This window comes from Phoca vitulina, unplaced genomic scaffold (assembly GCF_004348235.1).
Source record: "Phoca vitulina isolate PV1807 unplaced genomic scaffold, GSC_HSeal_1.0 scaffold94, whole genome shotgun sequence".
Taxonomy (NCBI): Eukaryota; Metazoa; Chordata; class Mammalia; order Carnivora; family Phocidae; genus Phoca; species Phoca vitulina.
Window position 1 is genome coordinate 1,459,648 of NW_022589797.1, and position 27,999 is coordinate 1,487,646.

The following is a 27,999-nucleotide window of genomic DNA, read 5'->3' on the forward strand; positions in this document are numbered from 1 at the left end:
GGGAGAGATCTGGTAGCCACTTGAGGGAGAGGGACTTTAGGGACTCTTTCTCTTTAGGAAAGAGAAATTAAAGGAGAACTTTTTTTTTTTTTTTTTTTAAGCACTGCTTTTGGAATATGAGAGATGAGATACAGCCTTCATCTTCTACACCTTCCAAGGAATCTTCAGTAAAATCTGACATTATTCATCAGGGCTTTGGGGATTGGGTCTGCATCTTTTCTCAGTTGTGACAATAGGTACTGGCCTTTAGACAGATCAAGAGCCCAGTTACACACATTTTTACCATGTTTGACATGACCAGAAGATTTCTGGAGCAGCCAAAAGACAGCCATATGACAATAAACTAACTCCCAGAGTTTAGAGCTGTACTAACACAAGTCACTCACCTCATGGGGCTATTTAAATTTAAATTAACTAAAATTTAAAATTTCATTTCTCAGTCACACTAGCTATATTTCAAGTGCTCAAAAGCCACATGTGTAGTGGCTAGGGATTAGACAGGACAGGTAGAGAACATTTCCATCATCACAGAAAGTTCTATTGGACAGTGCTGTAGTAAAGAAGAAAGCTTAGACAAATAGCTAACAAAAAATGAACGTTTTAAAATCTTTAAAGAGCTGCCACATTGAAAAACAAGTAGATTTTTTTCCATGTTGTTTCAAAAAGTAGAATTAAGGGGGGAAAATGAGATGCCATAACATGACAGATTTCAGCTTAACAACCCTCTAGTACCTAAAGCCAGATAACAGTAGAATGGGCAGCCTCCGACCACAAGAGGAAGTAACCCATTTCATTCAGTAGAGATAGTCAAGCAAAGACCTACTTGATCATCTTTCAGAAGTAACGAAGAACTAGACGCCTTCTAAGTATCTAGTTTTGAGTCTGTAATTTTAAGAGAGCAATTTCCAAATAAGATAAAAGTAGAGTCATAAATAGAATTTTAAAAGTCACTCCTGCCACAAGCAGATCGTAGAGCAGGCAGGAACAATGAAAACATATAAGTGGACAGGGAATTTAGTCAAAATTAAGGGTGGTTAGTTAGGGGTTAATTATTGGTGGTATGGGCTATCATGAATTACACGAACTTGTTAAGAATGGTACCAATGGTTCAGAGACAAGGTAGGAAAACTTCAACATAGGTTATTAATGGAAACTCAACCAGAGTTGAAATCAGTACTAGAACCAGAGGATCTTTTATATTCTCTGCCAGAGAGAACACCAGGCTAAGCATAGCAATTGAATGTTCTTGGGACTCTGGCCCCTCCATCCCATTCTCCTGCCATTCACCACAGTCTTATTTGTCATCTCTCTCAACTCCTGAAACTCAGTGTCCTTCATGTGATCTCCTCATCTGCACAGGAACAGCTCCTCTCATCCTTCTCATCTCAATAGAGAATGCCAAAGGATGAGGTCTCTTAACTTTCTATCCTATCTATGAACTTAACCCATCCTCATCTTGCACCCCAAAATGTACTTGGCTTGATTATAATGAAACATACTGAATATATATTCATATACATGTACTGACTTGTTATATTATTTGTGAATTTTAGTGTATATGTGTACATGAGAGAATTCACGCACACACATGCAGTAACATCCATTGTTGGTAAGCACTGAGGAATCTGGCACCAGAACTGTGAAATTCACTCTTTAGTGGCTAGCACAACACCAAGCTTAAGTGGGGTCATTCAATGGACTCTACAATTGACCATGTCACGCTTCTGGATGCAAAATACTGGAAGAAGAGACTGAAGTAGATGTAAATTTGAAAACTCTTATTCTTGTAGGAAAAACAGTGGAAACATAAGCATCTTAGAGGAAGAAGAGCTTAATCCTAAGGGGAAGGTTGAAGCCTTGGTGAAAGCAAGCATAACGGGGTTACAAACAGTCCAGAATCAGAAAAAGGTGAGAGAAGAGGAAGGAAGACAGAAGAAGATCATGCAGAATAAATAAAATCCAACCTTTAAAAAAAAAAAAGGTCTTACCAAAGAGAAAGGCAGAAAAAGGAAGATTTCAACAAGAATGTTAAAGATGGAAAAGAGCCAGAGAGGGCTGTAGGCTTAAAAAAAAAAAAAAATCAGTGAAGAAGTAGTGGTGTATGTTGGCAAAGAGAAGTGTAGAGTTAAGGGAAGGGAGAGAATTTATGGTAGAGGAAGTTGGTGTGAAGTTTTCCTCTAAAGATGCCCAGCAGAGCAAAGAAGGAATGAAGGCAAAAGCCACTGGGAATAAGGTAGAGCTGGGCCTGAAACAGCACAGGAGAAAGCAACAGGGTCCAAAGTAGGAAATTATTTTCTTTTTTTTTTTAAATTAACTGACCCAGATTTTCTTGTCTGGGGCCAAAGGCAACTACAGGATTTAAAGATCTTTAAAATAAATTATAAAGATCCTACTCCCTGCAATTGCCTTTGGCCCAAGATAAAATAAACTATAAAGATCATGACAGAATTAGTTGTCAGTTTCTGAGAAAGTACAAAATACCATTGTAGAGTTAATTTTAGCAATCAGACTAATAAATGCTGTTATAGTAATGCTACTGTGAATAAAACACCTTTAGCTTTCTCTTTTTATCAGCTACGAGGTAAAAACAGAAACTTTGTAGTTACATACATGTCCACAGAAGATAGTAACTTAATATATACTTAAAACCTAGTTATTTGTCTTTATATATTGTAGCCTATTGCCCCACCCCAAGAAATGTTTTACTTGGTTCAGGATTCATAGGACAGGTTAAAGGGCTGCACAGAAAAAAGCTAAGGTTAAAAATAAAGACCATAAGATGAGGAAGGGGGAAATGAGATGTGTTGTGCTGATAATAGAAATGGGGCATTAGAAACACAGAATTCACCCAAGTCAGCAAGGGGAAAATGGCACAAAAGCATGACAATGCCATATAACTAATCTTGATAGCCTCACTGAGGGTTCCAAATCAAATATTGAATCAGATTTTTCAACTTTTCTATTTTTAAAACATCAACATTTAATCGTTTGATAAATGCAGTTATGTGATTTTAAATGACTATTAAAATTAGGACATCAATGCCTAATTCTTTGGCAAAGGCCAAATGGCAGGCAGTAATGTTAGACACATATAACCTCGCCCTTAAGTCACTCACTGCTCTTCTTTCTCAGAGGCCGTGGATTGCACCTGCAAGGCCAGATCCCAAATCCTCAGGCCAGCATTCAAAGCCTTTAATGACATAGCTACAACGATACCTATCTAACCCTAAATCCCACTACCCCCAAAACCTAGCCTCCACTGTCCGAGCGCACAGACCTCTGGACAGACCTTATTTCTGGGGTCTGGCCATTTCCACCTTCCTACCTGGTGTGGAAGTCTCCTTCCATCTACAGGTTCTGGCTCGCCAAGGCCTACACTGGCGCTGCGGTCCTCCCGCACTCCAGTCGGCTGCGCTCTCGCTCCGCAGCCCCGCACTCCGCCCCTCCCCGGGGCGCCCGCACCACCTCACCCACTTGCCGTTTTGCCCCGGGGCCCCTTTCCCTCCTAGGCCAGCTCTCTGGGGCCTTCTCCCTGCCCCCCCACCCCAAAATTCTCCCAAGGGACATTCCCCGCCTGCCTCCAGTCACACACTGTATTCGGTGTCTATTAGGGGTTTCGCGCCTGGGGTAAAAGCAGGACCTGGACCCCGCAGGACCCCTCCCCCCTTAACTCCCTCGCCGGGCTCCCCTGGCCCAGCCACTCTCGGGGGCTCCGGCCACCCAAATCTCCCCGCCACGGCCGGTCCCTCCATCCGGTGGCGGGCAGCGGGGGTCGGCGGTGACTCACCGGAGGGCCGGCGGCCGGGGGGGCCGGAATGCGCTCACTTCCTCACCACGCGCACCTGCCCGGCGCCGCTGGAGCGCCGCCCGGCTGGGCCTCCGGCGGATGTTTTTTCTGTCCCCGCGCGCGCGCGGGCAGTGAGCGCCAACTGCCCCCTCCCGGCCGCGCCCCCCCCAACTGGCATCCCCAACGACAGCTGCCCCAAGAATCACAGAATTGGGCCCTAATTACTGACATCCCCAACACACAAGCACACACACATAGCAACCACAAGCGTGGACTCCGGCCCCAAACGGCTGGAGACGCACGCTGGAGCACACACACCAGCAGGAATGCAAGTGGATTCAACCAACACCTTCCCAACAACCACCGCCCCACAACTTCTGAGAGAGGGATCCTGGCTCAGCCCCAGCCTTTCTTTCCAGAAGCCCCCTACTCCTGCCCATATGCCTACCTTATCTTCATTACAGGCGGCTCTCACTTCGGTCCCCATTATCTCACACAAACCAGTTCCCACTGGGCCCCCTTTGCCTTCCAGCATCATCATCAACTTCAAGCTTCCCAGCTTCCCAGTCGTGTCTGCCCCCTACTGGGTTGGCTCCAGGTTGCAGGAGCAAAAGACTGGTCCACACTTTCAGGGTGTCAGCAGGACCCCCTTCCCCAGAAAGGTAGCAGCAGAGCTACTGACCACTGACAAGACGTCTGGGCCCTTGTGCTAGAAAGGCCTTCTCATCCACCTGCTCCAGCCATGTATCCCCCACACAAGCCCGTATCAGGGCACCCTGCTTCAACCATGAGTTTCCTTTTTTCTCTTGGTACTCCTCTGAAACAGAAAGGGTATCAGACCTGACTAGGGTGACCATGTGGTACGGTCGGCATCTCCATCCACTTAAGCTCTCTACTGGGAAGAGAACAGATAGGGAGTCTGAGGTGGATGGATGAAGTTGTTTCTGAATGGTCAAGAGGTGAGGCAGGGTAGCCCTCTAAAAAGCTCAGCCAGAAGTAGTTGTAGCTGATCCACTGGGTGACGGAATGGGAGTCTTGAAGTAAAAGGGACTGGAGACTTAGAAGGAAAAACAGAATGTCAGAGTGATCGGCCCTCTGCATAGGAGGGGAACAGCTAGGATAGGGTCTTTGGAGTGTGGCAAACTGAAGGAAAGGAGCCATTAGTAGCAAAGAGATGGCCAGCATTTTGGAGTGGTCAGAAAAAAAGAACTTGAGAGTTCACATGAGTGGGGATGGGACGCAATGGATCAGAATCCTAATGTGAAAAGCAGGAGTCCCAAAGTTAGCTGGAGGGATGAGAAAATGACACCTCTTCCCAGGGCAAAAGTGAGGGTACTGACCTATGAAAAGTGGGTTTACCAGCAACACTGTTTCTCAAACTGGAGGTGGTAAGGACAACATGGAACACAAATGTGAAAAGGGCGGAAGTCTGTGGTAGGAGATAGCAGCCCCCAACAAAAGCCCTTAGCAATGCAGAGCTGCTCGAAGTGATTCAAACAACGAACGTACCTATTTTGTCTCTGAGCTCTAGCACCAATCACAGGAGCTAATATTTTCTGAGGGCCATGTGCCAGGGACACTACTAACAGCATTACATGCATTACCTCATTGAAAGCCTCTTAACAACGCTATGAGTTAGTATTACTATCCCAATGTAAAGATAAGGAAACAGACTTAGAGAGGTGAAGTGGCTTGCCCAAAGTCACACAGTCTTAAGTAGAATCAGGATCTGAATTCAACTAGTCTGACTCTATAACCTATGCTCTTAATCACCCACCTTGGGGGTCTCTAGAACCTGCAGGAAACCCAAAAGAGGATGTCAGAGGATTCCTCAATTCTCATTCCATAATGTACAATAGGAAAGAGGGGTACCTCTGTGAAACTGGACTGACTCACACCATCAGGGCATTTAAAGATGTTCCTCTTTGAAAGAACCATCCCCAGATACGGGAAGATCTTATATCTGCTGTATGTTTGGAGATACGGAACAATGCATCCTCAGTATGCCTGTGGAAAAGAGACACCTACCTCCCCATCTCTGCGGGGCAGCCATGTCTCTAGGATACTTCCGGGAGACTCTGCCCTAGGGTCTGAGAAACATTCTGCACTCCAGGTGCCTGTTCGCTCTCCTGGAGCCTCTGGCTGTCGCACCCTACTGCAGCTCCTTGGTTTGGCTGGGGCACAGGATTAGCCATCCCCAGGAAATGCCTCCCTCCGGTCCAGGCAAGGATCCCAGCACACACACCCCTGGAGTGTGTGTGTGTGGGGGGAATGCTTCCTTCTCTCCAGGTCAGGGAAGAGATGTAGGGACCACCTGGGGGCCCTCACCCCTCCCACCTCCTTGCTGGGGAAGTGCCCAGTCCAGTGCCCCTTCCATGGCCACCTCCCTCCCCCAGCTGTGCCGGGGCATGAATCAGCTCTCACAGCTTGTTAAAGCTAGACCTCTTGTTTTCATGCCCTCACCTCAGGAAACAGACTTACGGCTTTTCCAGCTCTACTCAGCAGGGGGCCAGGGTCCTCACTTTATAAACATCCCCAAGCCTGCGAGAGCAGAGGGCACGGAGATGGTGTGAGACAGGAGCCCAGGGGAGAAAGAGAGAAACTAAGACCCAAGGAGAAAAACAAAGAAAAGCCAGGGACAAGCCAGAGTAGCCTGAACAGAGACCAAGAAGGGATCGCGAGGGCTGTGCGCAGGAATGACCCTAAGGATGCGCTGGACTGGACAGGCGAAGGGGGTCCTGGGAAGCTGGGGGATCATCTGCTTGGTGATCTCTCTGCTCCTCCAGCAGCCAGGAGTCCACAGCAAGTGCTACTTCCAAGCTCAAGGTAAAGCTGGGGGAGGCATTAGGAAAGGACAGGGATAGAGGGAGCTGGGGTTTAGAGATGATCTGGGGGGCTTAGACATGATCCTCTATCGGAATACCCAGACTCCCCCCAGCTCGGAAACAGGAGAGACTAAAAATGGGGGTGATATGCACTTACTTTCTCCCACTCCAGACCACAAGCGATCCTGTCTGCCACCACCACTCCCAAACACACTAATATTTCCTATTCTTCCCTAGCCCCCTGCCACTATGAAGGGAAGTATTTTACCCTGGGTGAATCCTGGCTCCGCAAGGACTGTTTCCATTGTACCTGTCTGCATCCCGTCGGTGTGGGCTGCTGTGACACGTGAGTGACCGCAGATGGCCAGAGAATGGCTCTGACATGAGTTACTGAGGGCTGGCCAGGGTGTAACCATAGTGCTGTGATGTGAGAATGAACAGAACAGAGGTATGAGGCTGGCCGAACCCGAAGGTACCAACAAGAGTTTGAGAGATAAGGCTGCAGGCTACAAAGTGAGGGGATGTAGGGGTGGGTCCGGAGGGAAAATATTTCTGCTATGAAATGAAAAAATCCATATATGGTAGGCGAGAGCTTAGTTAGGGGGACCAAGAGGGCACTAAAGATATGGGAGGAATGCTGGCAGAGAGCAAGTGTGGGGCAGGGATAAAGGTGGCCCTTCACTGTGCTGACTCCTTTCCCATCCTTTGGTTCCCCAGGTCCCAGCATCCCATCGACTTCCCCGCGGGCTGTGAGGTACGTCAGGAGGCAGGAACCTGCCAATTCTCCCTGGTGCAAAAATCTGACCCTCGGCTGCCCTGCAAAGGGGGAGGGCCCGACCCAGAATGGGGCTCAGCTAACACCCCTGCTCCTGGGGCTCCTGCTCCCCACTCCAGCTAAACTCAACTGATCACCCTTCTGCTGACTGCCCACTGCTGCTGCCACTTCCAGGGAAACCACTAGCAGCTGCCAATTTATTCTGAATAAATAAATTAATGCTACAGCTGAAAGCCTGCCTCTCATTGTCCGTGCCATTGGACCCCACGTGGGGAAAATGGGCCCTAGTAGAGTCCAGGTGCTGAGTTCTTAGTATCCTGAAGAAAGTGTCACGGTGAGCCAGTTTCAGATGGTTATGGTGCTGGTGCTGGGGCCTGGGGCTGCATATGAGGCCAGGGTAGGGCTTGTGGGCAGCACCTTGATGGGGAGGTCCCAGCTGAAGGTGTCTACAGGCACTTGCTCAGGCCCAGTCCAGGTGACAGGCTCAGGCTGTTCCAAGGGAGGTAGGAGCACCAAACCTGGTTCCCGCGATGTTACAAATTCAAAATGCAATCGCCACTTCAGGGACACTGTGGAAAAGAAAAAGATAAAAGGCAGAGGCATTAGAAGCCAGGAGTAAAAACCAATGCAGGATGTGGTTAGTGAATGAGGAAAAAAAGCGGTATTCAGAAAGAGAGGGAAAAGTCACAGGGCTAGAAATCTGTTAACTAGAAATGTGACAATCAGGATAGCAAGGTCAAGCATCTGATAACCATAACGTAGACTTGGTAGCTTGAAGTAAATATGCTGGGGAATCAGAGATCGATGTACCATAGGGTCTCAGTGGGTAGGGGAAGGAAGGATACCTGCAAAGCTCTTAAGAGTTTAAGTGTTGGTGCATCTAGGACACAGGTTGAAGGTCTGAGAAAGTGTTAAGGGTCAGAGGCTGGGTGTGGGTATGGCCAGGAGTTTGTTAGGAATCAGGACCCATTACACTCTATGGAAATACGGCATTTTACTCTCTTCCCCCCTCCGATAAGGGTCAGGATCTCACCAACAGCTGTGCAGAAGCCTGGGGTGGAGCTGAGAGGGATGGGGAGAGAGAAGCTGGTTCTGGTTGTATGCAGGCAGGACTCCTGGTGCCGGGCATGAGTCACATGAGACACAGAGGGGACACCCCCCGTCCTGCGGCGCCTCTGGTACTCGGGCTGTACACGCTCCTCAGTCTGTAAGCTTACTGAAAACTGGGAGCAAGAAGAGAAGTGGGTGGTAGCAGGCACTGAGAAGTGCAGACTTTAGATGAGAGGCTTGAGCCCAACCTCAAGCTGTTTTACCAAAAGGACCCTGGGTGACCACACTATTCACTTCTATATACCACCCCTCTATGCAGGCCCTTCTTCCTCCCTAGCCCTCCAGGCCCAGCATCCCAAAGCCCCTTTTCTTCTCACCTGCAAACAAGCTACAGTTCCTTCCCCTAAGTTTAAGGTCCCCACCACATCCTCGCCGAGTCTGTATACAGATTTGAAGATGCCAAATGTCCCAACTTTTCCTCGGCCATCACTGATATTGTATAGATCTGGGGAGAATGGGACACTATAAGCCTGGAGTCCACACCGGGGAGTACCTTGGGCTGGGAACCAGAGGCCAAGGTGGGGCTTTTCTTTATAAGGTGGGATATATAAGTGAATCCTCAGAAGTACGTGGCAATTAGGAAAATCTGTAATACTATGGGGTGGGGGTAGGGTGGGGGGGTGGCAATTGTGAAAGGATTCTCACGGAGGCTGCGGGAGGATGTGGCAGCCATGAGGCGCTCCCCAGCCAGCTCAGCTAGCCATGAATCCTTCTTCCCACCTTCATCCTCCTCCAAGAATGGACTAGATGGGGCTACAGCCTCATCCTGGGGAAACCGGACATCTTGAAGGCCTACAGAGAATAAGTGGAAAGCAGTGCTAGGAGGGAATAGACAGTAGAGGTTAGGGTTTTAGACTCCAACCTGTGAAGGCTGAAGGTAATGTGAGCCATGCCCCAGGTACCCATCTTAACCTATTGTCTAGAACCCTCCCTCCCCAACCCCCTCGCACCTTTACTAAGACCAGGAAGCCTCCCTCCAGCCCCCCTCACAAGCCCTCTACAGATCATTTCCAGAAATCCTTACTTACCTGTCAGCACAAGAACCCTCAGAGGAACCCTGAGTAAAGTGATGGGTGAGTTGACACGCTGGCAGCCAATGGTCAGTTTGTAGACATACTTGACTGACTGACCCCGAAAGGAGGGTGGTCCCTCTATGGGCAGCACTTCACTGTAGGAGTCTGGTTGGGAAGTAGTAGTCAGGGCAGCCAGAGGCAGCCAGAGAAGTCCTCCCTCCAGGAGCCTTAGAAGGCAATCCAGGGGTGGGGAGGAGGCAGTCACTCACATGATTTGGACTCTCCGGGATCTAGCCTCAGATCACAGAAAAGGATTTTTGGTGGAGTGGAAAGGATACACTGACCTCTCTCACCTAAAAGAGATTAAAAAGACTGCAATTTATTTTTATTTTTATTTTCTTTTAAAGATTTTATTTATTCATTTGGGACACAGAAATAGAGAGAGAGACAGCATGAGCAGGCGGGAGAGGCAGAGGGAGAGGGAGAAGCAGCCTCTCCGCTGAGCCAGGAGCCCAATGTGGGCCTTGATCCCAGGACCCTGGGATCACGCCCTGAGCCGAAGGCAGACGCTTAACCATCTGAGCCACCCAGGCTGCAGCCACCCAAAAGACTGCAATTTAATGACCCCACTGTCTAGTACTGGATGAAGCTAGCACAGCAAGTAGGGGCAGTAAGGACTGCCAACAAAGGGCAGCCCAAACTAAGCCACCCCCCTTTTCTTGTTTTAAGATAGGACCAGTCTTAAACCCCCAAAGTAACAATTACATTCCCCCTCATCTCCAATATGACAAAGACAGGAAGGACCCACTAGAACAATTTTACAAATTTACTCTCAGGTGACAATGACTCCCCCTTCTAAAGGCAAATGCCCTTCTCTAACCTCGGTGCGGTAGAAAGACAGTCTGGCTCTCCGGCTGGACGTCTGGCTGACTGGAGTCAGGGGGAGGTAGTGCTACTCGACTCTCACTTGCATGGAACTGGCAGTGGATTTGGGCACTGGCCCAGGCCAGAGCCTCACTATGGGAGGAGGAAAAGAAGGCATCAGAGGGGAGTTGCTGACCTCATAAATGCTCTCCCAAGCTCCCTAACCCCCCCTGAGGAGACCAACACGGTGAGGTGGCTGTCCTAGGCATCAGGGAATCTAGAATCCCAAAGAGAATCTATTAAACAAAGAGAAGTATACTACGGGTAAAAGTGGGAATGGGGGAGGAGGGAGGAAGGGAGCGTAGAGGGGTTCTGTCAACCACATCTTTTGTTAAACAGCCCTTTCTTTCCTACAATGAGAACACAATGAGCAAGAAGGTGGTGGCGCAGCTGCAGGACACCCTGAGCTCTGGCTTAGCACTACAGATACCGGGCTTCCTCCCAAAAGAACCACCTTCTTCAGTATCTCCATCCCCACCTGGATGCAGAAGTGGCCGTGGGGGGCAGGGGGTTGGTGACCGTCACTACACACTCCAGCGCCTCCCCCGCCAGAAACACAGGACCTCGGCTCAGCTCTGCTACCACTTCAATCATGGCAGCTCCGGAATCAGATCTAGAAGGAAACAGGGGGGGTCAGAGGTCAGTACCATGGCAGGGAGGGGCGTCTGCGGCGAGCCTGGGGGCGAGGACAGAGGAGACGGGCGGTCACCATCACGGTGTCTGAGGGAAGCTCCTGGATTTGGGGTGCGGGAGGTGGATGGGAAGTACGGGTGGCAGCTGACTCAGTAGCGGGAGGTCGTCGCTCGGGCTCCCAGTCCCCCGCCCCTCTTAACGCCCAGTTAGTCCCCTTACCCCCCCCCCCCCGAACCCCCAAACCGGCCTCCGCCCCCCTCCCGCCAGATTCCAGGTCCCAGCCCAAGGCCACAGCCGCCCGTCACCTCGTGCCCCAACCCCCGGCACCTCGCACGGTCGAAAACGGGGTCTCGGCACACCGAGGCCCTCACCTGCCCGCCCCTGCAGGACCCGGCCAAGTACGTGGCGGCGTCCGCGGCAGAGGCGGGACTTCCCTTCAGCCCCCTTCCCGACCGAGCGCCTTCCGGCCGGAAACGCCCGCCTCGCCGGACCGGAAGGGGCTCTGGTCGTCCCGCCGCCTGGGGTCAACTTCCCACGGGCTGGCACCTGGGCGCAGGGGCTGTCCCAGACACCAACCGGCGGGACCCGGCGCCCTACCCAGGGAGGGGCCTGGCGCCACGGCTCTTGGACCGGGCTGAGGCTGCCGCGAGCTCCTAGGACGGTCCCGGGGGCGGTTCCTTGCGGGCTGGCCCCCGGGGCTCCTCCCCTTTCCGCGGACTCGGTAGCTCTTTGGCCGGGCAAACTAATCACCGCGGCCCAATGACGACGAGGCCCGACCCTTCCCTCCCAGGACCCAGAGAGACGACCGAGGGGGAGTCCGAAGCGGCTTCATTGCTGTCGCCGCCAACGCCGCTGCAGCAACAGCTTCCAGGCTCCACAGAGACGCTAGCTCACCGCGGCTTTCCCCAGCGCCCGGCCCTCCGAGACGACACCTAACCACCACAGCCGCCCGCATCTCGACTTGGCTGGCGAGGTATTTTGTACCAAAAGACTTGGGACCCGGGACCATCGAGGTCGTGGGGACCCAGGATCCAGGAAACATGGGAACTGGAGTCCCAGCCTCGGAGCAGACTAGGTGTGCCAAAGGGGAGCCACAGATTTATTGCCCTGAAAATGCTGGAGGCACTGAGGCTGGGCAGGTTACAGACTTCGAGAGCTCTGAGGACAGTCGACCCCAAAGTGAGCCAGGCTACAGCAATCCGGAGGATTCTGGGCAACTGATGGCATCTTATGAAGGTAAAGCTAAGGGCTACCAGGTGCCTCCCTTTGGCTGGCGCATCTGCCTGGCTCATGAATTTGCAGAGAAGAGGAAACCCTTTAATGCCAACAACGTCTCCCTAAGCAACCTGATAAAGCATCTGGGCATGGGCTTGCGGTGAGTAGATCCCATTGCCTAGAGTACCTTAGGTTTCACTTTGTTCCAGGTGAGAAAGCAGGTGGATGCTTTGTCCCAGTCAACTGGCCCCCACCCCCAACATATTCTAAGCCTGTGGTTTTGGGGGGTGAGACCGGATCACATCTCTGCAACCCCCTTCCTCCCAGTAACTTACTTCCTAGTAGGAAAGAACAGGAACATCTGGGCCTGTAGTCAGCCTTTCCCATTTAAGCTCCCTCTCACATACTCCCTCTTTCCCAAAGACCGCCCTTTGGCATTTGCTATACTTTGTGGCAAGGTGGGAAAGGATAGTCTGGTGGCGGCTGCTTACTGACACAATGTTGTTATATTCAGGAGGGGGAAGTTCTCAACCCTGATTCCCCTGAGCAGCTGGGGTACTCTCCTTGCCTCATTTAGGCATACCACATTACGTTTCTTTCTTCAAGCTTTAGCTCCAGGGAGTGGATGACAGCCTGCCTGCTCTCACCCCAAGGAGAGGGTGTGAGAGGTGCTGTTCACTCTCTTCTGGGATAGACAATCCCTGATATAAAAAGCAAAGAAGACCTCTGGCCAGAGAGGCACTGCTAAGTGTCCCCAGAGCTCTCAGTAATAATAGCCTTCCAGAGCCTGCGCAGATGTGCTTTCCCCCAAGGGTTACAGACACCCCAAGCACTTACCCTGAGCTGTAGAACTCCTTTAGATCCCTACAGATCCCCTCTGAGTTCAAAAGCTAGTGATGAGGAGCCAAGACCTATTAACAGGAACAGGTGGATATGAAGACAGAAAGCATCACCCTGAGGTCATCCTGAGTCAACCCACACTGTAAACACAGCTGGGGATGGAAGCATAAAGGTTGGAAAACCCAGCCCTAACAGCCTCTAAACTAGGGGATCCTTCCCTCTCAGTCAGTGCTGTAGGGCTGGGTTGGGTAGCCCATTTACCTAACCCCAGCTCTCAGCAGTGGGAAGGGTCTGGCACTGCGTGGGTATCTGGCTCCTTTGCTAGGTCCTGTGGGTGGCCTGTACCAGAGAACAATCATCCCTACAGGCTACTTCAGAAACTGACTCTGCCTAACTTTGACCCAAAAGCTTCTGGGTCAAAATAAGATCGAGGGCTAGAGTGCTGAGAGAAGCACACTGGGGTGCATGTGATAGGGACCCTGAGATCAAGAACAAGGGGCATCCTAGCCCTTCGGTCCCTAAGTATGAGCTGAGTCAGAGGCCTGAAGCTGTGCTCAGCCCCCTGGACCTTGGCTCCACATGCCAGGATAGGGTGGAGATCACCGACACAGGGCTTTTGGAACAGGATGCAGTCCTGCATTGAGGAGAAAGCAGGGGTGAGACAAGGAACAATTCTGAATGATAATCCTTAAATTTGGGCTGACATTATGGAGAAGGCCAAATAGATCACGAATGGCCAGCTGCTAAGTTAAGGGAATGAGAGGTGAACCCTAAGAGGAAGCCAGACTGGGGTACTCTAATCAGGAGTTGCAGCAAGCCAACATTCTCTTGGCCTCATTGTGGGAAGATCTCAATTTTGATTGCTCTCCCTTCCAGCTAGAGTCCATTCATTCAATAAGTATTTATCGAGTGCTTATTCTATGCGAGATGCTCCTTTGTTCTGCCTATCTCCATATCTTGCATTTCTCCCTCACTGCCCTAATCTCCGCTACACCCATCCTCCCTTCCCCAATTCTTTCTGGCCTCTAGTTTCAAAGTCCAGTTTACTCTAAAATGGCAGAGAGGACCTTGTGCCTTCCCATCCTCTCATCTTTTGCCCTCCCTCCTCCTCCCCCTACTCCCAGAATGTACCTTTCCTATTCTCATTTCTCCTCCCCTTGCTTCTCTTTGTGTTCATCAGTCTAGTGCCCCACTGCTTGTACAATCATTGGTAAATTCAGCAAGTGTTTATCAACTGTAGACCACGTGCCCTGCCTGTGCTTGAAGCTGTGGGTAATCAACTAGTCTTTGTCAATAACCCTTTCCCCAAGGAATTTAAAAGTATGTCAGACTCACATGAGGAACACTTAGAAATAACAAGTGTCTGATTGGGCGTTCAGATAGTGTATGTACAGGTAACGACCATACCTGACACACATATTCCACTTGATGGCTTTCCTCTCTATTATGCCATTTGCTCTTTCAACCATTCCATGAAGTAGGGAGGACAGGAGGTACCCCATTTTGCAAATGAGGAAACTGAGGGTCAGAGGAGTTACTTACCCCAATTACATGGTTACAAGTGGCATGCTTGAACAATGGGTATAAAATAGCTGGGTAGGGAGGATAGTGGAATTGGGAGAGTCTGGTGGGGCAAGGGTTGCTTAGTGAGGACCCACTCTGAATGGGGATTTGTAGGACTTAAGTTTAGAAGTTAGGCTGAAACAGATGTCAGAGCCTTGAATCCCAAACAGAATCATCTGTCTGTTGGACACAGCTGTGACAAGACCAGGAAAATGTAGGGATTTTTTTAGGTTTTACTAGGATATTATGAGAGAGCAGACTCAGAAAGCTTACAGTTTAGATGAACTTTTAAAAAAGATGTAAAAGGATATGCCCCAAAAAGTAAATACTGGTTGTCTATGGGTGGGATTTTTTTCCCTTCCATCTGGTATATTCTACAGACTTTCACCTTTCACAATCAGGAAGAAAAATAATCATTTTGAAAAGAAGAAATTTATCCCAGCAGACTGTGCCTATTGGGGGAGGGGGGTGTAGTCGGGAAACCAAAACTGGCCCTCTCAGCACCTCAAACAAAACCTCCTAAGCTAACTCAAGCAGTGATAGTAGAGTCAGAGGTGAGGCAAGGTCAGAAAGCTCCTGAGAGAGGAGAAACAAAGACAGTCCCATGCTGTGAGCTGGGGTGACTGGGAAGAGAAATAGAACTGTTGAGAAATAGAGAGGAGGAGAGATTTGGAAGTGAAGGGAATGGGTCCTCTGCAGACCCATTTGATGGGAAGTTACAACTGGGTATCTGGAGAGAGGCAGGTGACTGCAGCCCAGGAGGTACCACCCCCTGCCCCTTCCACTCACACTGCCTCTTGCTCCTCAGGTACCTGCAGTGGTGGTACCGGAAGACCCAGGTGGAGAAGAAGACACCTTTCATTGACCTCATCAATTGTGTGCCCCTGAGACAGATCTATGGTGAGCCTCACCCCAGCTCTGCTCTGCACAGAGAGGGCCCAGCCTCCGGGTCTACTGCAGAGCTAGGCAAAGAGGCTTCCAGCTTAAGCACGTTGCACTGCCCCATCCCCTGGGGTTTTCTTTCCCCAACCTTATTGAGCTATAGTTGACACAAAACATCATGTTAGTTTAACGTGTACAATGTAGGGATGCCTGGGTGGCTCAGTTGGTTAAGCGTCTGCCTTCAGCTCAGGTCATGATCCCAGAGTCCTGGGATCGAACCCCGCATCGGGCTCCCTGCTTGGCGGGGAGCCTGCTTCTCCCTCTCCCACGCCCCCTGCTAGTGTTCCCTCTCTTGCTGTCTCTCTCTGTCAAATTAAAAAAAAAAAAAAAAAAATCTTTAAAAAGAAAAAATAAAGTGTACAATGTATTGATTTGATATTCCCGTGGTTTTTAGAGGGACTCATCTCTATGGTCTAGAAGTAAGAAATGGGCTTCATTTCCTCTCGCCGAGCTTCACTGACTATCCTGATCTCGCTCTAGGTTGTCCTCTGGGCGGCATTGGGGGAGGCACTATCACCCGAGGCTGGAGAGGCCAGTTCTGTCGCTGGCAGCTTGATCCTGGAATGTACAAGCACCGAACAGTCATCGCTGACCAAGTAAGAACCAGCAGGTGGAAGAGAGGTCCAGAACAATATCCCACGTCAGGAAGAACCTCTTGGCCCGTGTAGGATGTGGACGTTCGATGTGCACATGTGCCCCTGGTTCACTCCAATAAGTATTTTAGGATGCTTTCCTTGTGCCCAGCCTTGTGCTAGGATGTACTAGGAATGAGATACTCCAAGGCTACACATTTCTGAAAAGCGTAAACAGCCCCAGCACCCCTGTGCCCTCCAATTCTCTAGTAAATGCCTCTTAACATCCTTCATACTGCCCCAGCTCCACTAGCTCAGCCAGTACCTGCACAGAGGGTGCAGGCAATTCCCAGATCACTTAACCTAGTTGAAAGAACGTGTAGTAGGACCAGAAGGGAAAACAAACCAAAAGTCTATAAATGCATGGAGAAAAAAGATGTATAGAACACCCATACCCTGATTGGCCAGCCTTCAGCTAGAGGTCAGCTCCTTTGCTGATCACTCCTCTGGAGGTCTCCTTGGCTAAGAGCCTGGGAAGCCCCTCCTCTCCCAGGCATAGCTCTCTGGCCTTTTTCCCTTTTCTGAAGCTTCACTTCTTTTCCCTCTGTTCCTTCATCACATCTGGGCCTTCAATTGCCAGAGTCATATGGTCTACCTTTCGTCATATCTCTCTAGTGACCTCACAGGTAGAGCTGTCCACCACATTCCCATTTCCTGTCTGAGGGATGCCTCCAGCTTTCAGCTCATCTTCAAAGAAAAAAATGACTAGCAGACCTTGAGTCCAATTAATGACAATGCCCTTCCTAGTTCAGGTTTACCAGCCCTGCCCAGTGCCCCAAGCTTCCTCTCTGGCTCATCCATTAGGTATCCTGAGGGGACGTGCCTGCCAGAATCATGACTCTAGAGTTAAAGTAATTATTGCATGCTTAACGTGTGCTAGAGATTGTGCTATGCATTTTGTATGATATTTAATATTTAAAGACAGTCCTGCAAGGTAAGTACCATTATTATGCCCACTTTATAGGTGAGGAAACTAAGATCCAAAGAGATTTAGTAAACACTCCCAAGGTCATGTGGTTGGCAAATGGAAGCACGTTGGGATTCAGAACCAGCTCTCGATGTGATCTTAGCCATTCTCCACCATTCCAGCAATATTAAAAATTATTGTATACATACATAAAAATATCAGGCATACTTTGAAGCAAGGGAAGAGATATTAACCCCTCATATCCCCTATCCTCCAGAAGCTTAAATTTTTATTAGGCAAATAGGACTTTGAGAAAATGGAGACTGTGAGACCACATAAGAACCAAAATGAGAGGGATAGATAGTACACTGAGAAAAAATGGACACTTTGCCCATTCTCTCCCTATATATGCCAACTGTGCCTGTTTCTGGTGGTGGAGTTGTAGTGGAGGTGGGGGGGGCCTCAGTGAACTGGAGAGGGCCCTGCCCTCAATGAACCCATAGAGCAATCAGGGAGTCAGAATGTAAACAAAAACATGCTAGACTACAGAGGTAGGGGGACATACAGGACAATGACTCACTGCTTGAGGAGAGGAGATGGCATTTGACCTAGGCTTTGAAGGATGAGCAGTTTCATCAGATGGAGAATGAGCAGGAGCAAAGGCATGGAGGAGGAAATGTAGTGTGTTCAAGGAACAGTGAGTATTTGACATGACCAGAATGTAAGTGCTTGAACAGGTAATCAGTCTGATGGGCAGGGAGAGGCCAGATCAAGAAGGGCCTTGAAAGCCAGGTAGAAGAGTTTAGACTTTAGCCTGAGGGCCATGGGGAGTCACTGAAACATAAACACAGACTAGCACATCTTGATTTGTCTGTAAGAAAGATCACTGATAACAGATGGGAAGAGGCAGAGCATAAAGGAAGAAATGGTGAGGGCACAAAGACCACCACAGTAAGAAAGGAGAGGAAACGGGGGAGAGAGGAGGAGGAGGTAGGACCTGGTGGTGACTCACAGTGTGGGAGAGGGGCCTGGCGGATGAGCGAGGCTGTGGTGCAATGATAACCCCTGTAGGCTCGGAAAGGGGAGGGGAGACGAGTTTGAGGTGGCTGTGGTTACCCCATCCCAGCCTATCTGCCTTCTTGGTTTAGTTCACAGTGTGCTTGCGTCGGGAGGGGAAGACCGTGTACCAGCAAGTCCTGTCCGTGGAGCGCCCAAGTGTCCTGCGCAGCTGGAACTGGGGCCTGTGTGGGTACTTTGCATTCTACCACGCCCTCTATCCCCGAGCCTGGACTGTCTATCAGCTTCCTGGCCAGAATGTCACCCTCACCTGTCGCCAGATCACACCCATCTTGCCCCATGACTACCAGGTGAGGCTCCCACTGTGTTTCCTCCATTGCCCTCCCCTCCCTGAGATCTGTCTCTGCTGTAAATTCCACAATCCTTGAAAGAGAGAGGACTGGAACATGACATGCTGGTTTTCCAGGACCTACGCTCAGTGGTAAGACCCCCTGCCTGGGAATATGGGGAGATGCAAGTGGAAACTAAAGAGAGTATACTGGGGGCAGGGGATAGTATTTGAGCCAGGTCCTCGGTTTGGAGGAGTGGGGCCAGGAGGGGCTACACTGGGACCATCTGAGTCTGATCTTTTGCTCCCAGGACAGCAGCCTGCCTGTAGGAGTCTTTGTATGGGATGTGGAAAATGAAGGGGACGAAGCGCTGGATGTGTCCATCATGTTCTCCATGCGGAATGGACTGGGGGTTGGAGATGATGCCCCAGGGGGATTGTGGAATGAGCCCTTCTGTCTGGAGCGTGATGGGGAGACCGCACAGGGGCTGCTGCTGCATCATCCAACCCTTCCGAATCCCTACACGATGGCTGTGGCCGCACGACTCACGGTACATTAGAGCCTCCCCTAGACCTTAGCCCCTGAACGCCTCCCCTCAGCCTGGCCCCCAAGTGCACTGTATCCCACTACGGGCTCTTCCTTTCCTCAATTCCTGAGTCCCATCCTCACTACAGCCCTTAAGCCTCTGGTGGGAATTATAATGGGCACTGGAGAGTAGTCCAAAGCCAGCCTACTTGTGGAGCCTCCCCTCAAAGAGTCTTTGGCCCCTTAACAGGCGGCTACCACGGTAACCCACATCACAGCCTTTGACCCTGACAGCACTGGGCAGCAGGTGTGGCAAGATCTACTTCAAGATGGACAGCTGGACTCCCCTGCTGGTGATGGGGGGATTTGATAGGGAGGTGGTGGGAAGAGAGGTTGTCCCCGTCTTGGGAGGAGGGGTGAGAGCACTGGTAACGAACAGGCCTTATTTTCCCATATTAGGGATCCCTGGGGCTGAAGGGGGTGCCTATGCCGATTTCTCTTGTGCTTCTCTCAGGCCGAAGCACCCCCTCGCAGAAAGGAGTAGGCATCGCTGGGGCTGTGTGTGTTACAGGCAAGCTGCCACCTCGAGGCCAGTGCCGCCTGGAGTTCTCACTGGCTTGGGATATGCCCAGAATCATGTTTGGAGCTAAGGGCCAGGTCTACTACAGGTGAAGGGACCAAGAGAGTACAGGGATCCAAGGTGCTGGAGCTCTGACCTGGAACCCGAGTTCTCATTCCTCCCCTTTCTTTCCATCCCAGGCGGTACACAAGGTTCTTTGGCCGCGATGGTAATGCAGCGCCTGCCCTTAGCCACTATGCCCTGTGCCGGTATGTGGACTGGGAAGAGAAGATCTCAGCTTGGCAGAGCCCAATATTGGACGACAGGTGCCAATGGGGCTGATCTCTTGCCTTTCTCCTGGGCACTCACACTCCAGTTGGGACTCCTTGGTTCGGTCTCCACTCAACCACAGTCAGCAGAGTTGGGCTGGGATTCACTTGGTGCCCCCTGCTCTGCAGAACTCCAGAATCCTTCCCTTCCTGGGAGATCCACACTCATCAGACCATTCCTTCCTCCTGACTCCCCAGATCCTTGCCTGCCTGGTACAAATCTGCACTGTTCAATGAACTATACTTCCTGGCTGATGGAGGCACAGTATGGCTGGAAGTTCCCGAGGACTCCCTACCAGAGGAGCTGGTGGGGAGCATGTGTCAGCTCCGCCCCATCCTCCAGGAATACGGTCGATTTGGCTACCTGGAAGGTACAGGCAGCTGGTGGGCCACAGTATCCACGAGGCCAGTTAGTGCCCTACCACAAGGCAGGACAGTGGGTTTTGCCTACCCCGGGGGATTGGTTGGGATGAGGGGGTAAGCGGCAGGTGTGGGGTAGGCCAGTACCCCATCCCCAATTCCAGGGGAAGCAGGAATTCTGGCAAGTGTGTCTCCCTCCTTCCCCCAGGCCAGGAATATCGCATGTACAACACATATGACGTCCACTTTTACGCTTCCTTTGCCCTCGTCATGCTCTGGCCCAAACTCGAGCTCAGCCTGCAGTATGACATGGGTGAGGGTCCCTTTTGTGCCCCTTCTGCCGTCTCCCCCCACCCCGGCCCTGAATCTTTGTGGCCCCTCAGATTGTCTCCACCCTCCTCTCCACTCGTCCTGCTTACTGGCTCCCCTCCAGGGTCGTAAACACAGTTCTGAGCCCCACCTCAAGTCTGCCCATTCCCTGCCCCCCCACTTGTGTGTCTGCTCCCCCAGCTCTGGCCACACTCAGGGAGGACCTGACACGGCGACAGTACCTGATGAGTGGGGTAATGGCACCTGTGAAAAGGAGGAACGTCATCCCCCATGATATTGGGGACCCAGGTAAAAGTACCTCCACCCCAGGGTTCACTTCCCTCCCTCAACTTTTGCACCCTCTACCCACCAATGCAAATCAGTCAGGTTTCCTCCCCTCCCACAGATGACGAGCCATGGCTCCGAGTCAATGCATATGTGGTCCACGATACCGCGGACTGGAAGGACTTAAACCTGAAGTTTGTGCTGCAGGTTTATCGAGACTATTACCTGACGGGGGACCAGGGCTTCCTGAGAGACATGTGGCCTGTGTGCCTGGTAAGACATGCATGTGCAGTGGCCAGTGTGCCAAGGGCATGACTGGTGTTTGGGGAAAGCCCAGCGGGCTATTGTTGTCTTTCTTTAGCATCTATCTAGGTCTTCAGTGTCTTGGTTCCTCTCTAGGCTGTGATGGAGTCTGAAATGAAGTTTGACAAGGACCAAGATGGACTCATTGAGAATGGAGGCTATGCAGACCAGACCTATGATGGATGGATCACCACAGGCCCCAGGTAGGGGAGTAGGGATTTCCAGGGTGCCTGAGGTGGGGAACTGGGCACCAAGGAATTGTGGGCTCCAGGAAGAATGAGTCCTTGCTTGTGATGTTGTATGGGAGTGGCTGGAGCTGCCAGTCTGACCCCCACACCCATGTCCCTGATCAGTGCTTACTGTGGAGGACTGTGGCTGGCAGCCGTGGCTGTGATGGTCCAGATGGCGGGTCTGTGTGGGGCACAGGACGTCCAGGATAAGTTTTCTTCCATCCTTAGACGGGGCCAAGAAGCCTATGAGCGACTGCTGTGGAATGGTGAGTTGGAGGATCCTAAGGAGTCTTAAGGCAGCTGTGGGGCCACAAGGAACCTTATTTTGTCTTCCTCTACGCCAGGCCGCTATTACAACTATGACTGCAGCCCTCAGCCTCAGTCCTGTAGCATCATGTCTGACCAGTGCGCTGGCCAGTGGTTCCTGAGGGCCAGTGGTCTAGGAGAAGGAGACACTGAGGTGAGAAAGACGAGGAGGAGGAGCCAGAGAGAAAGGTGGGTTTCCCCTGGAGGTGGGAAGCACATTTAGGAAACCGTGACTCTGCCTTTGCCCGTCTAGGTATTTCCTACCCCCCACGTGGTCTGTGCTCTCCAGACTATCTTCGAGTTCAATGTCCGGGCCTTTGCAGGAGGAGCCATGGGGGCTGTGAATGGGATGCAGCCCCATGGTGTCCCTGACAGATCCAGTGTCCAGTCTGATGAAGTCTGGGTGGGTGTAGTCTACGGGTTGGCAGCCACCATGATCCAGGAGGTAATGCACTCCCTTTCCATCTCTCCTCCACCATCTGTACCCTGGGCTGGCAAACTTCCTCAGCCATCGAACTTCTGTAGGGCCCTACCCATCTGGAAAGCCTCTCCCTTTTTCCTGGCATGCCTTCCATTTCCTGCCTTCGGGTTCTGTCTATGGGTCAAGCTTATTTCTACCACAGGCTGGGAACTCCCTGAGGGCAGAGGCCCTATTGTCTCTATCTGTCCAGCTGAAGTAGCTATTCAGGAATTGCCAAGTAATGTGCCTGACATCTCTTCCTCCAGGGCCTGACTTGGGAAGGCTTCCAGACAGCTGAAGGCTGCTACCGGACCGTGTGGGAGCGTCTGGGCCTGGCCTTCCAGACCCCTGAAGCATACTGCCAGCAGCGGGTGTTCCGCTCGCTGGCCTACATGCGGCCGCTGAGCATCTGGGCCATGCAGCTGGCCCTGCAGCAGCAGCACAGAAAGGCCTCCAAGCCAGTAGCCGAACAGGGCACAGGACTAAGCACAGGACCTAACCCTGGACCAAAGGAAGCCACAGCAAACCCAAAGTGAGCCCTCTGAACTGTGGGAGGGAGGCTCTAACAGCCCAGCCTCCACCTGGCCTTTCCTCTTCCTCTTCACTGCTCCCCCCGGCCCCAGTCTCCTGCAACCCTGAGCCACCGAGACAATCATGCCCCTTCCCTTCTCCCCACCCAATCGTGCCAGTAAAGAGGGGTTGAAGGTGATCCAAGCATCAGAATCACTTATTTATTTCTCTCCTCACCCAATCCCCTCACTGCATGAAATGTTTAACGAGGTCGGTTGATTCCCCCAGGCCCATTCATGGGGTGATAGATTTATGTGGGTACAAATAAAAGACCCAGAAAGCCAGATAAGTGTGGTGTGTTTGAACTCTCAGGCTTCCTGACACAGGACGCATGAGCTCAGGCTAGCCGTCTCCCATTCCTTTCATTTGGACACAGACTAGGAACCGCAGACTCTGGCTTAGCGCCCCCCCCCCCCCAATCTAGCCTGAATATCTGCCCTGTAAGATAACAGATGTGGGGCTGTGAGTAGGGAACCATTCCCCATCTCTTGTGAAATTTGCATGCAGGGGAAGGGCGGGACCTGGGCAGGGGGACTTCGAGGAAGGGACAGGAAGTGGCAACTTCAGGGGAGGCTCAGCACCAGGAGCCTGAGGCATGTGGTAGAGCAGGCAGCACGAGTTGCCAGGAGCCTGGATCTCTTGGTCTGAACTGTCCTTTGGTACCTCTGACTGCAGGGCAGGCAGCTCCAGCTGGTGAGGGTCCTCACTGGGGAGGGCACGAAGCTGGCGGGACAACACTAAGGAAACAGACTCCTCGAGGACCGGCCAGGCTTCCCCCCTAGCCCTTCCTTAATGGTATTCTCAAGCCTCTCACCTCCGTGCTCAGCTGGCAGGCTCCCCCTTGTGTCAGAGGAGTACATAGCAGGTACGATGAGCAGACAGAAGGAGAAAAGTAGGACCTGGAGAACGGGAAAAAGAAAATGAAGAAGGGCTCTAGGTTGCAGCCCTGTCCCTGCCACCTGAGAAAAGGATCTCTCCTTCCATCACCATCCTCACCAAGACGCAGGTGCTGGTGCTGCTCGTTTTGTCTGATACCTGAATCACCATGGCCTGGAGTCTCCTCAGCTGGTCCAGAAGGGACCTGGAAGAAGAAGGGGGACAGTGAGCAGCCCCTGGCCTGGCACCCTGAGATACAATGAAACCTTCCTGTTAAGGCCACCCCTCCATCTGTGCACTGAATTATCTCTTGCTTTTCGTCCTATTTTTAAATGGATTCTTCCTCTCCGTGGACAAAATGCCTGAAGTTCCTCATTAAAACAAACACCTTTCTGTCCTGACCTGATTTAAACTCCTTTGCAAATACCTTCAGTGGTTCTACACTGTGTGATCAGCTATGCACATAATCTTCACCGGGCATTCGATGTTCTTTCTGACTCAACTCACCTATGTTAAGGTTCCAGCCAGACTGCACTATGCCATGTTCTTTCTGCCTAGAGTGCTCCCTATCCCGACCCCCACCCCAGAATCCTATCTACTATCAAACGTCATCAGCCCCATGGGGTCTTTTTTTTTTTAATTAACATATAATGTATTGTTTCATTTGTTTCAGGGATACAGGTCTGTGATTCATGCCCCTTCAGATTACTACATTTGTATCTTTGGGGTAACTACCCAGTAGGGCAATTGCTGGGTCGTAGGGTAGCTCTATTTTCAACTTTTTGAGGAACCTCCATACTGTCTTCCCAGAGTGGCTACACCAGCTTGCATTCCCACCAACAGTGTAGGAGGGTTCCATGGGGTCTTTCTTACTCCCTCCTCACTCTTTCTGATTATTTAACTTACTTAATTACTTGTGAATTTGTTCCCCACTACTGTAAGCTTCTTGAAATCAGATCCACTAAAGGCCAAGCACCAAACCTTGCATGTAGGAGCTGCCCAGTGTGGAGCAGGGGAAAGAATGAGACAGCATAAAACAGGAGGGAGGAGGGACTGATGTTAGAGAGTTACTTACAAATTCTGTTCCTCCAGGAGCTGTACTTTGTTCTGTAGCTCCAGATTCTGGGCTGTGTATTTCAAGACCCTGGGGGAATAATAATAGGATATGGGGATATGGCCTGTATCCCCCCTTCAAAACCCAACACACTTCCAACTATCTCTGCGCCCCTCCCCCCCGCCCCATCCCTCTCCCTTTTGTACCTGCTCTCTAAACCTCCCAAATACACCTTCTTCTTCCTGCGGCTCTCCTGAGCAGACTTTTTGTTTCTAATTTTCCTCCGCACTCGTGTCAGAACTTGTTCCTCCATCTAAGAGAAGACAGAAAAGAGATCTTCATCAGAGGAACACTGGACCAAAGAGTTGGAAGGCAACTAAGTTCAATCTTCTCAATGCAGGAATCCCTTCTACAGCTTCCCAGACCAAAAGGCACTTGGCTTCTCTCTGAATGCCTCTGAAGGCCAGGGGTTAACATCCTTACAAGCCAGACCATTTTTAACAGTTTTATTAATTAAAAAAAAAAAAAAGAAAAAAGAAAACAACCCTTGCCTGGGTACCTCAGTTGGTTGGGAGTCTGACTCTTGATTTCAGCTCAAGTCATGATCTCAGGGTCGTGGGATGGTGCTCAGTGGGGAGTCTGCTTGAGATTCTTATTCCTTCTCCCTCTCCCTCTGCCCCCCACCCTGCCCTGCTTGTGCGCATAAGTGCAATCTATTAAAATAAATAAATCTTTTCAAAAAAAATCTTCCTTATCCTGATCCAACATATGATTTCTATCAATTGGACTTACCTAGTACCTATCTCTGAGGTCATGTAGAATGAACAGTCTTTAACTATTTTAAGGCACTTAACATTTCTTCAGAGTTAAATAATCTGGGCAAAAATTTTAACTCCTCACTTTATCTTCTCTCCTCGGGATGGACTGCATCCTCTTAGTATCTGTCAAAGATCTGGGTTCAAAACTAGACACTAAAATGTGCTCTGGCCAGTATAAAGGAGAATAAGATGGTCACTGCCCTTCTAGAGGCAACACCTCCATTGATACAGCCTTCAAACCCCACTCACTTCCTTAGTCATTTCAAACTGCTAACTCATCTTGTACTTTTAAGAAATTAAAAATTCTCTCAGGGCGCCTGGGTGGCTCAGTCGGTTAAGCAACCGCCTTCAGCTCAGGTCATGATCCTGGAGTCCCGGGATCGAGTCCCACATCGGGCTCCCTGCTCAGCAGGGAGTCTGCTTCTCCCTCTGACCCTCCCTCCTCTCATGTGTTCTCTCTCTCTCTCTTTCTCACTCTCTCAAAAAAAAAAAAAATCTTAAAATTCTCTCAACTTTTCTGTACTGTTGATTTCACAACAGTACAATACCATGCTTGTAAAGCTGCCACTCATTGCTTCAAACTTAAAATTTTAAAACTTGGGATTTTACAATTATTCTTGCTATTAGTCCAGCCTTGATGAATTCTAAAACTTAATTCTACCATTCAGCTATAGGTGGATTATGATGAAGCCCTTAGTGAAATCTAAGCATCAGGGCCCTTTGCTTGCACAGTCCTTTCCAAGTCCCTATACCAATGTTGCACTGATGATTTTGAATTCTTCTTTCTTAAAGAGAACACCAAAAATTTGTAAAAGCCCCACAAAACCAGGATCTGCCTCTGCATCCACCATATTAACTACATGTTCCAGCTTCCCATTAGCAACAAATTTGCTAAGTTCTCTAACCTCAGTCCTTCCTGATATAAAATTAACAGAAGTGGGTACTTGGGACTCACAAACCCCCTCCAGCTTTCACTCCTATCAATGGGAGTCTTACCTTAGTAAGAGGAAGTGTCCCATGCAGAGTAAGCCCCTCCTTCTCCAACAGCCTCTTCTCCTCATCTGTCAGTATCAGCCTAGCAATTTCCTAGGGTTACCAGTAGGTGGGCAGCAGAGTTGCAAGGGGATGTCAGAAAGGAATGGGGAATCCGCCCCCACCTGTGCAATGTGTGAATAATCCCGCCATAAATCAAGTACCTGCTCTGCTGGCTCCTCCACACGCAGTGGAGTCGTCTGGGCCCCCTCTTTTCCATAGTTCCCACCATCTGCAAAAGGGAAAGTATAAATAGCCAGGCCCACGAGTCCTGTCTTCCGCCCAAACCTCACTTATTTCACACTCACCTAGATCTATGGAGACATGTTGTGAGAGAGAGTAGGTGTGATCATGGTGAACAAGACAGGAATCAGAGGAGCTAAGGACGTTCAACGATGCTGGAGGACTCAGCAGGGAACTCAGGAAATCCTCTGCCTCCCATTCACTCAGCGTCTGCACAGGGTTCAACTTAGTAAGCCTTGACCTATTACTACCCACTGCCTCATGAATGCCGTTCCCGCAACCCCGCGCCTCCCCGACTCACAGCCCCCACCCACCTCGGAAAGGGGCTGCTCGGCCCCCAAATCTCCGCTTTCCTCTAGCAGAAAGTCCAGCAGGTCCTGGTCACCCAAGTCCAACGCCAGTTCCATACTGGATATCAACGGGAAGGATGGGCAGAAACACAGACGCTCACCCCACCACCAATCCGCAAACCTGAACCAGTCGCTCTCAAATCGCACCAGCTCCCTAGACTCGCTCCTCCGCAGCTTCCAACACCACGGACGTGACGCGCCTACCCCCGAGGCATCCCGGGACTTGGAGTTCCCTCTGACGCGGAAGTGGCCTAGCAGCTGCGCGCCACGTCCCAGGAGCTATGCAAATAGAGGGGCCGTCCCTGCTGCCTCCTCACACCCTGAGGGCGGGCATTCTGGGGGACGGGCTCCGCCTTGGCCCTCGGCTGAAAAAGGGATGGGTTCGAGACTAAAAGGGAACTCGGGCGCAGTTAGAGCGTTTTCTCCGAATTGTGCCGCACCCTTGCTTCCGGCCGGGGAGGGGCCGCCGGTCTAAGACCGGCTCCCGAGCATCGAGAGCTGGGGCCAGAGCAGCTTCCTCCTGTCCCCGCAACCATAGAGCGCGGGCCCAGGGCGCCGCCCGCGGGTGGGGGACGTTCCGGGGACGGAAGTGGCCGAGAGAGTGTCGAAGGGAGGGCGAGGCCGGAGCCCGATTGCCACCGGGAGAACGAGCGGGTTAGCGGGCCGGCGGGCGGGGCACGAGCCGGGCAGCGCAGGTAGGCCGGGCCGGACGGGCCGAGCCGGAGCTTCAGGGTGGGGCCGCAAGGCCAGGCCCGGGAAGCGGGCTGGCGGGCAGGCGGGCGGGGTCCCTTGACTCTCCTGCGTCTCCTCTTTCGGGTCCTGTTGGAGAGGTCACCGTCCAGTGTATCTCGGCTTGGGATCGGAGTTAAGTAGGCCGT

The 27,999-nt window shown here is 51.1% G+C and overlaps 5 protein-coding genes across 11 annotated transcripts in view; 3 read left to right on the forward strand and 2 right to left on the reverse strand.

Annotated features, from left to right (window-relative positions):
• Window positions 1–79: 79 nt before the first annotated feature.
• On the reverse strand, window positions 80–11,918 carry RGP1 (RGP1 homolog, RAB6A GEF complex partner 1). Of its 4 annotated transcripts, none has more exons than XM_032396741.1 (9): window positions 11,614–11,918; window positions 10,913–11,047; window positions 10,391–10,527; window positions 9,780–9,863; window positions 9,526–9,675; window positions 9,143–9,289; window positions 8,815–8,942; window positions 8,421–8,610; window positions 80–7,956 (listed from the first exon to the last, which is right to left on the reverse strand). In XM_032396741.1, the coding sequence occupies exons 2-9, from the start codon at window positions 11,026–11,028 to the stop codon at window positions 7,733–7,735; spliced, it is 1,176 nt and encodes a 391-aa protein (XP_032252632.1). In that variant the 5' UTR covers window positions 11,029–11,047; window positions 11,614–11,918; the 3' UTR covers window positions 80–7,732. The 4 variants fall into 4 exon arrangements, with proteins under 4 accessions (XP_032252632.1, XP_032252631.1, XP_032252630.1 ...); XM_032396740.1 differs by having other exon boundaries at window positions 11,439–11,918; XM_032396739.1 differs by having other exon boundaries at window positions 11,395–11,918.
• Window positions 6,466–7,510, forward strand: MSMP (microseminoprotein, prostate associated). Its single transcript, XM_032396745.1, has 3 exons — window positions 6,466–6,613; window positions 6,850–6,958; window positions 7,330–7,510. Exons 1-3 carry the CDS (start codon window positions 6,484–6,486, stop codon window positions 7,508–7,510), a joined length of 420 nt encoding a protein of 139 aa, XP_032252636.1. The 5' UTR covers window positions 6,466–6,483.
• GBA2 (glucosylceramidase beta 2) lies at window positions 10,999–22,871 on the forward strand. Of its 2 annotated transcripts, none has more exons than XM_032396736.1 (18): window positions 10,999–11,073; window positions 11,858–12,442; window positions 15,494–15,585; window positions 16,108–16,223; window positions 18,315–18,533; window positions 18,823–19,062; window positions 19,288–19,390; window positions 19,552–19,705; window positions 19,797–19,922; window positions 20,124–20,296; window positions 20,494–20,598; window positions 20,796–20,903; window positions 21,001–21,152; window positions 21,279–21,385; window positions 21,536–21,678; window positions 21,757–21,872; window positions 21,972–22,163; window positions 22,445–22,871. In XM_032396736.1, the coding sequence occupies exons 1-18, from the start codon at window positions 11,027–11,029 to the stop codon at window positions 22,712–22,714; spliced, it is 3,048 nt and encodes a 1,015-aa protein (XP_032252627.1). In that variant the 5' UTR covers window positions 10,999–11,026; the 3' UTR covers window positions 22,715–22,871. The 2 variants fall into 2 exon arrangements, with proteins under 2 accessions (XP_032252627.1, XP_032252628.1); XM_032396737.1 differs by having other exon boundaries at window positions 19,797–19,865.
• CREB3 (cAMP responsive element binding protein 3) lies at window positions 21,762–27,392 on the reverse strand. Of its 3 annotated transcripts, none has more exons than XM_032396743.1 (9): window positions 27,086–27,277; window positions 26,837–26,981; window positions 26,693–26,760; window positions 26,493–26,582; window positions 24,885–24,991; window positions 24,700–24,768; window positions 23,745–23,829; window positions 23,563–23,647; window positions 21,762–21,851 (listed from the first exon to the last, which is right to left on the reverse strand). In XM_032396743.1, the coding sequence occupies exons 1-9, from the start codon at window positions 27,176–27,178 to the stop codon at window positions 21,805–21,807; spliced, it is 789 nt and encodes a 262-aa protein (XP_032252634.1). In that variant the 5' UTR covers window positions 27,179–27,277; the 3' UTR covers window positions 21,762–21,804. The 3 variants fall into 3 exon arrangements, with proteins under 3 accessions (XP_032252634.1, XP_032252635.1, XP_032252633.1); XM_032396744.1 differs by lacking the exon at window positions 21,762–21,851 and adding an exon at window positions 23,019–23,485 and having other exon boundaries at window positions 27,086–27,392; XM_032396742.1 differs by lacking the exons at window positions 21,762–21,851; window positions 26,493–26,582 and adding an exon at window positions 23,019–23,485.
• The window catches only part of TLN1 (talin 1), a 32,045-nt gene continuing 31,395 nt past the window's right edge, over window positions 27,350–27,999 (forward strand). The window contains exon 1 of the mRNA XM_032396735.1: window positions 27,350–27,816. The gene's annotated coding sequence lies outside the window, so the exon portion shown is untranslated. The remainder of the gene's footprint in view (window positions 27,817–27,999) is intronic.

What these genes read in the sequence shown, in the direction of transcription:
- MSMP (XM_032396745.1), top strand. Translation starts at nt 6,484, where the DNA reads ATGACCCTAAGGATGCGCTGGACTGGACAGGCGAAGGGGGTCCTGGGA. An exon ending in GTGCTACTTCCAAGCTCAAG is followed by an intron (nt 6,614 to 6,849) that starts GTAAAGCTGGGG and finishes ATTCTTCCCTAG; the next exon opens with CCCCCTGCCACTATGAAGGG. An exon ending in GGTGTGGGCTGCTGTGACAC is followed by an intron (nt 6,959 to 7,329) that starts GTGAGTGACCGC and finishes TTGGTTCCCCAG; the next exon opens with GTCCCAGCATCCCATCGACT.
- GBA2 (XM_032396736.1), top strand. Translation starts at nt 11,027, where the DNA reads ATGGCAGCTCCGGAATCAGATCTAGAAGGAAACAGGGGGGGTCAGAG. An exon ending in TCTTGCCCCATGACTACCAG is followed by an intron (nt 18,534 to 18,822) that starts GTGAGGCTCCCA and finishes TTTTGCTCCCAG; the next exon opens with GACAGCAGCCTGCCTGTAGG. An exon ending in AAGGGCCAGGTCTACTACAG is followed by an intron (nt 19,706 to 19,796) that starts GTGAAGGGACCA and finishes TTTCCATCCCAG; the next exon opens with GCGGTACACAAGGTTCTTTG.
- RGP1 (XM_032396741.1), bottom strand. Translation starts at nt 11,028, where the DNA reads ATGATTGAAGTGGTAGCAGAGCTGAGCCGAGGTCCTGTGTTTCTGGCG. An exon ending in TCCCGGAGAGTCCAAATCAT is followed by an intron (nt 9,676 to 9,779) that starts GTGAGTGACTGC and finishes CTTCCCAACCAG; the next exon opens with ACTCCTACAGTGAAGTGCTG. An exon ending in CACATCCTCCCGCAGCCTCC is followed by an intron (nt 8,943 to 9,142) that starts GTGAGAATCCTT and finishes CATTCTCCCCAG; the next exon opens with ATCTATACAATATCAGTGAT.
- CREB3 (XM_032396744.1), bottom strand. Translation starts at nt 27,178, where the DNA reads ATGGAACTGGCGTTGGACTTGGGTGACCAGGACCTGCTGGACTTTCTG. An exon ending in GCACCAGCACCTGCGTCTTG is followed by an intron (nt 23,648 to 23,744) that starts GTGAGGATGGTG and finishes CCCGTTCTCCAG; the next exon opens with GTCCTACTTTTCTCCTTCTG. An exon ending in CCTGCCAGCTGAGCACGGAG is followed by an intron (nt 23,486 to 23,562) that starts GTGAGAGGCTTG and finishes CTGTTTCCTTAG; the next exon opens with TGTTGTCCCGCCAGCTTCGT.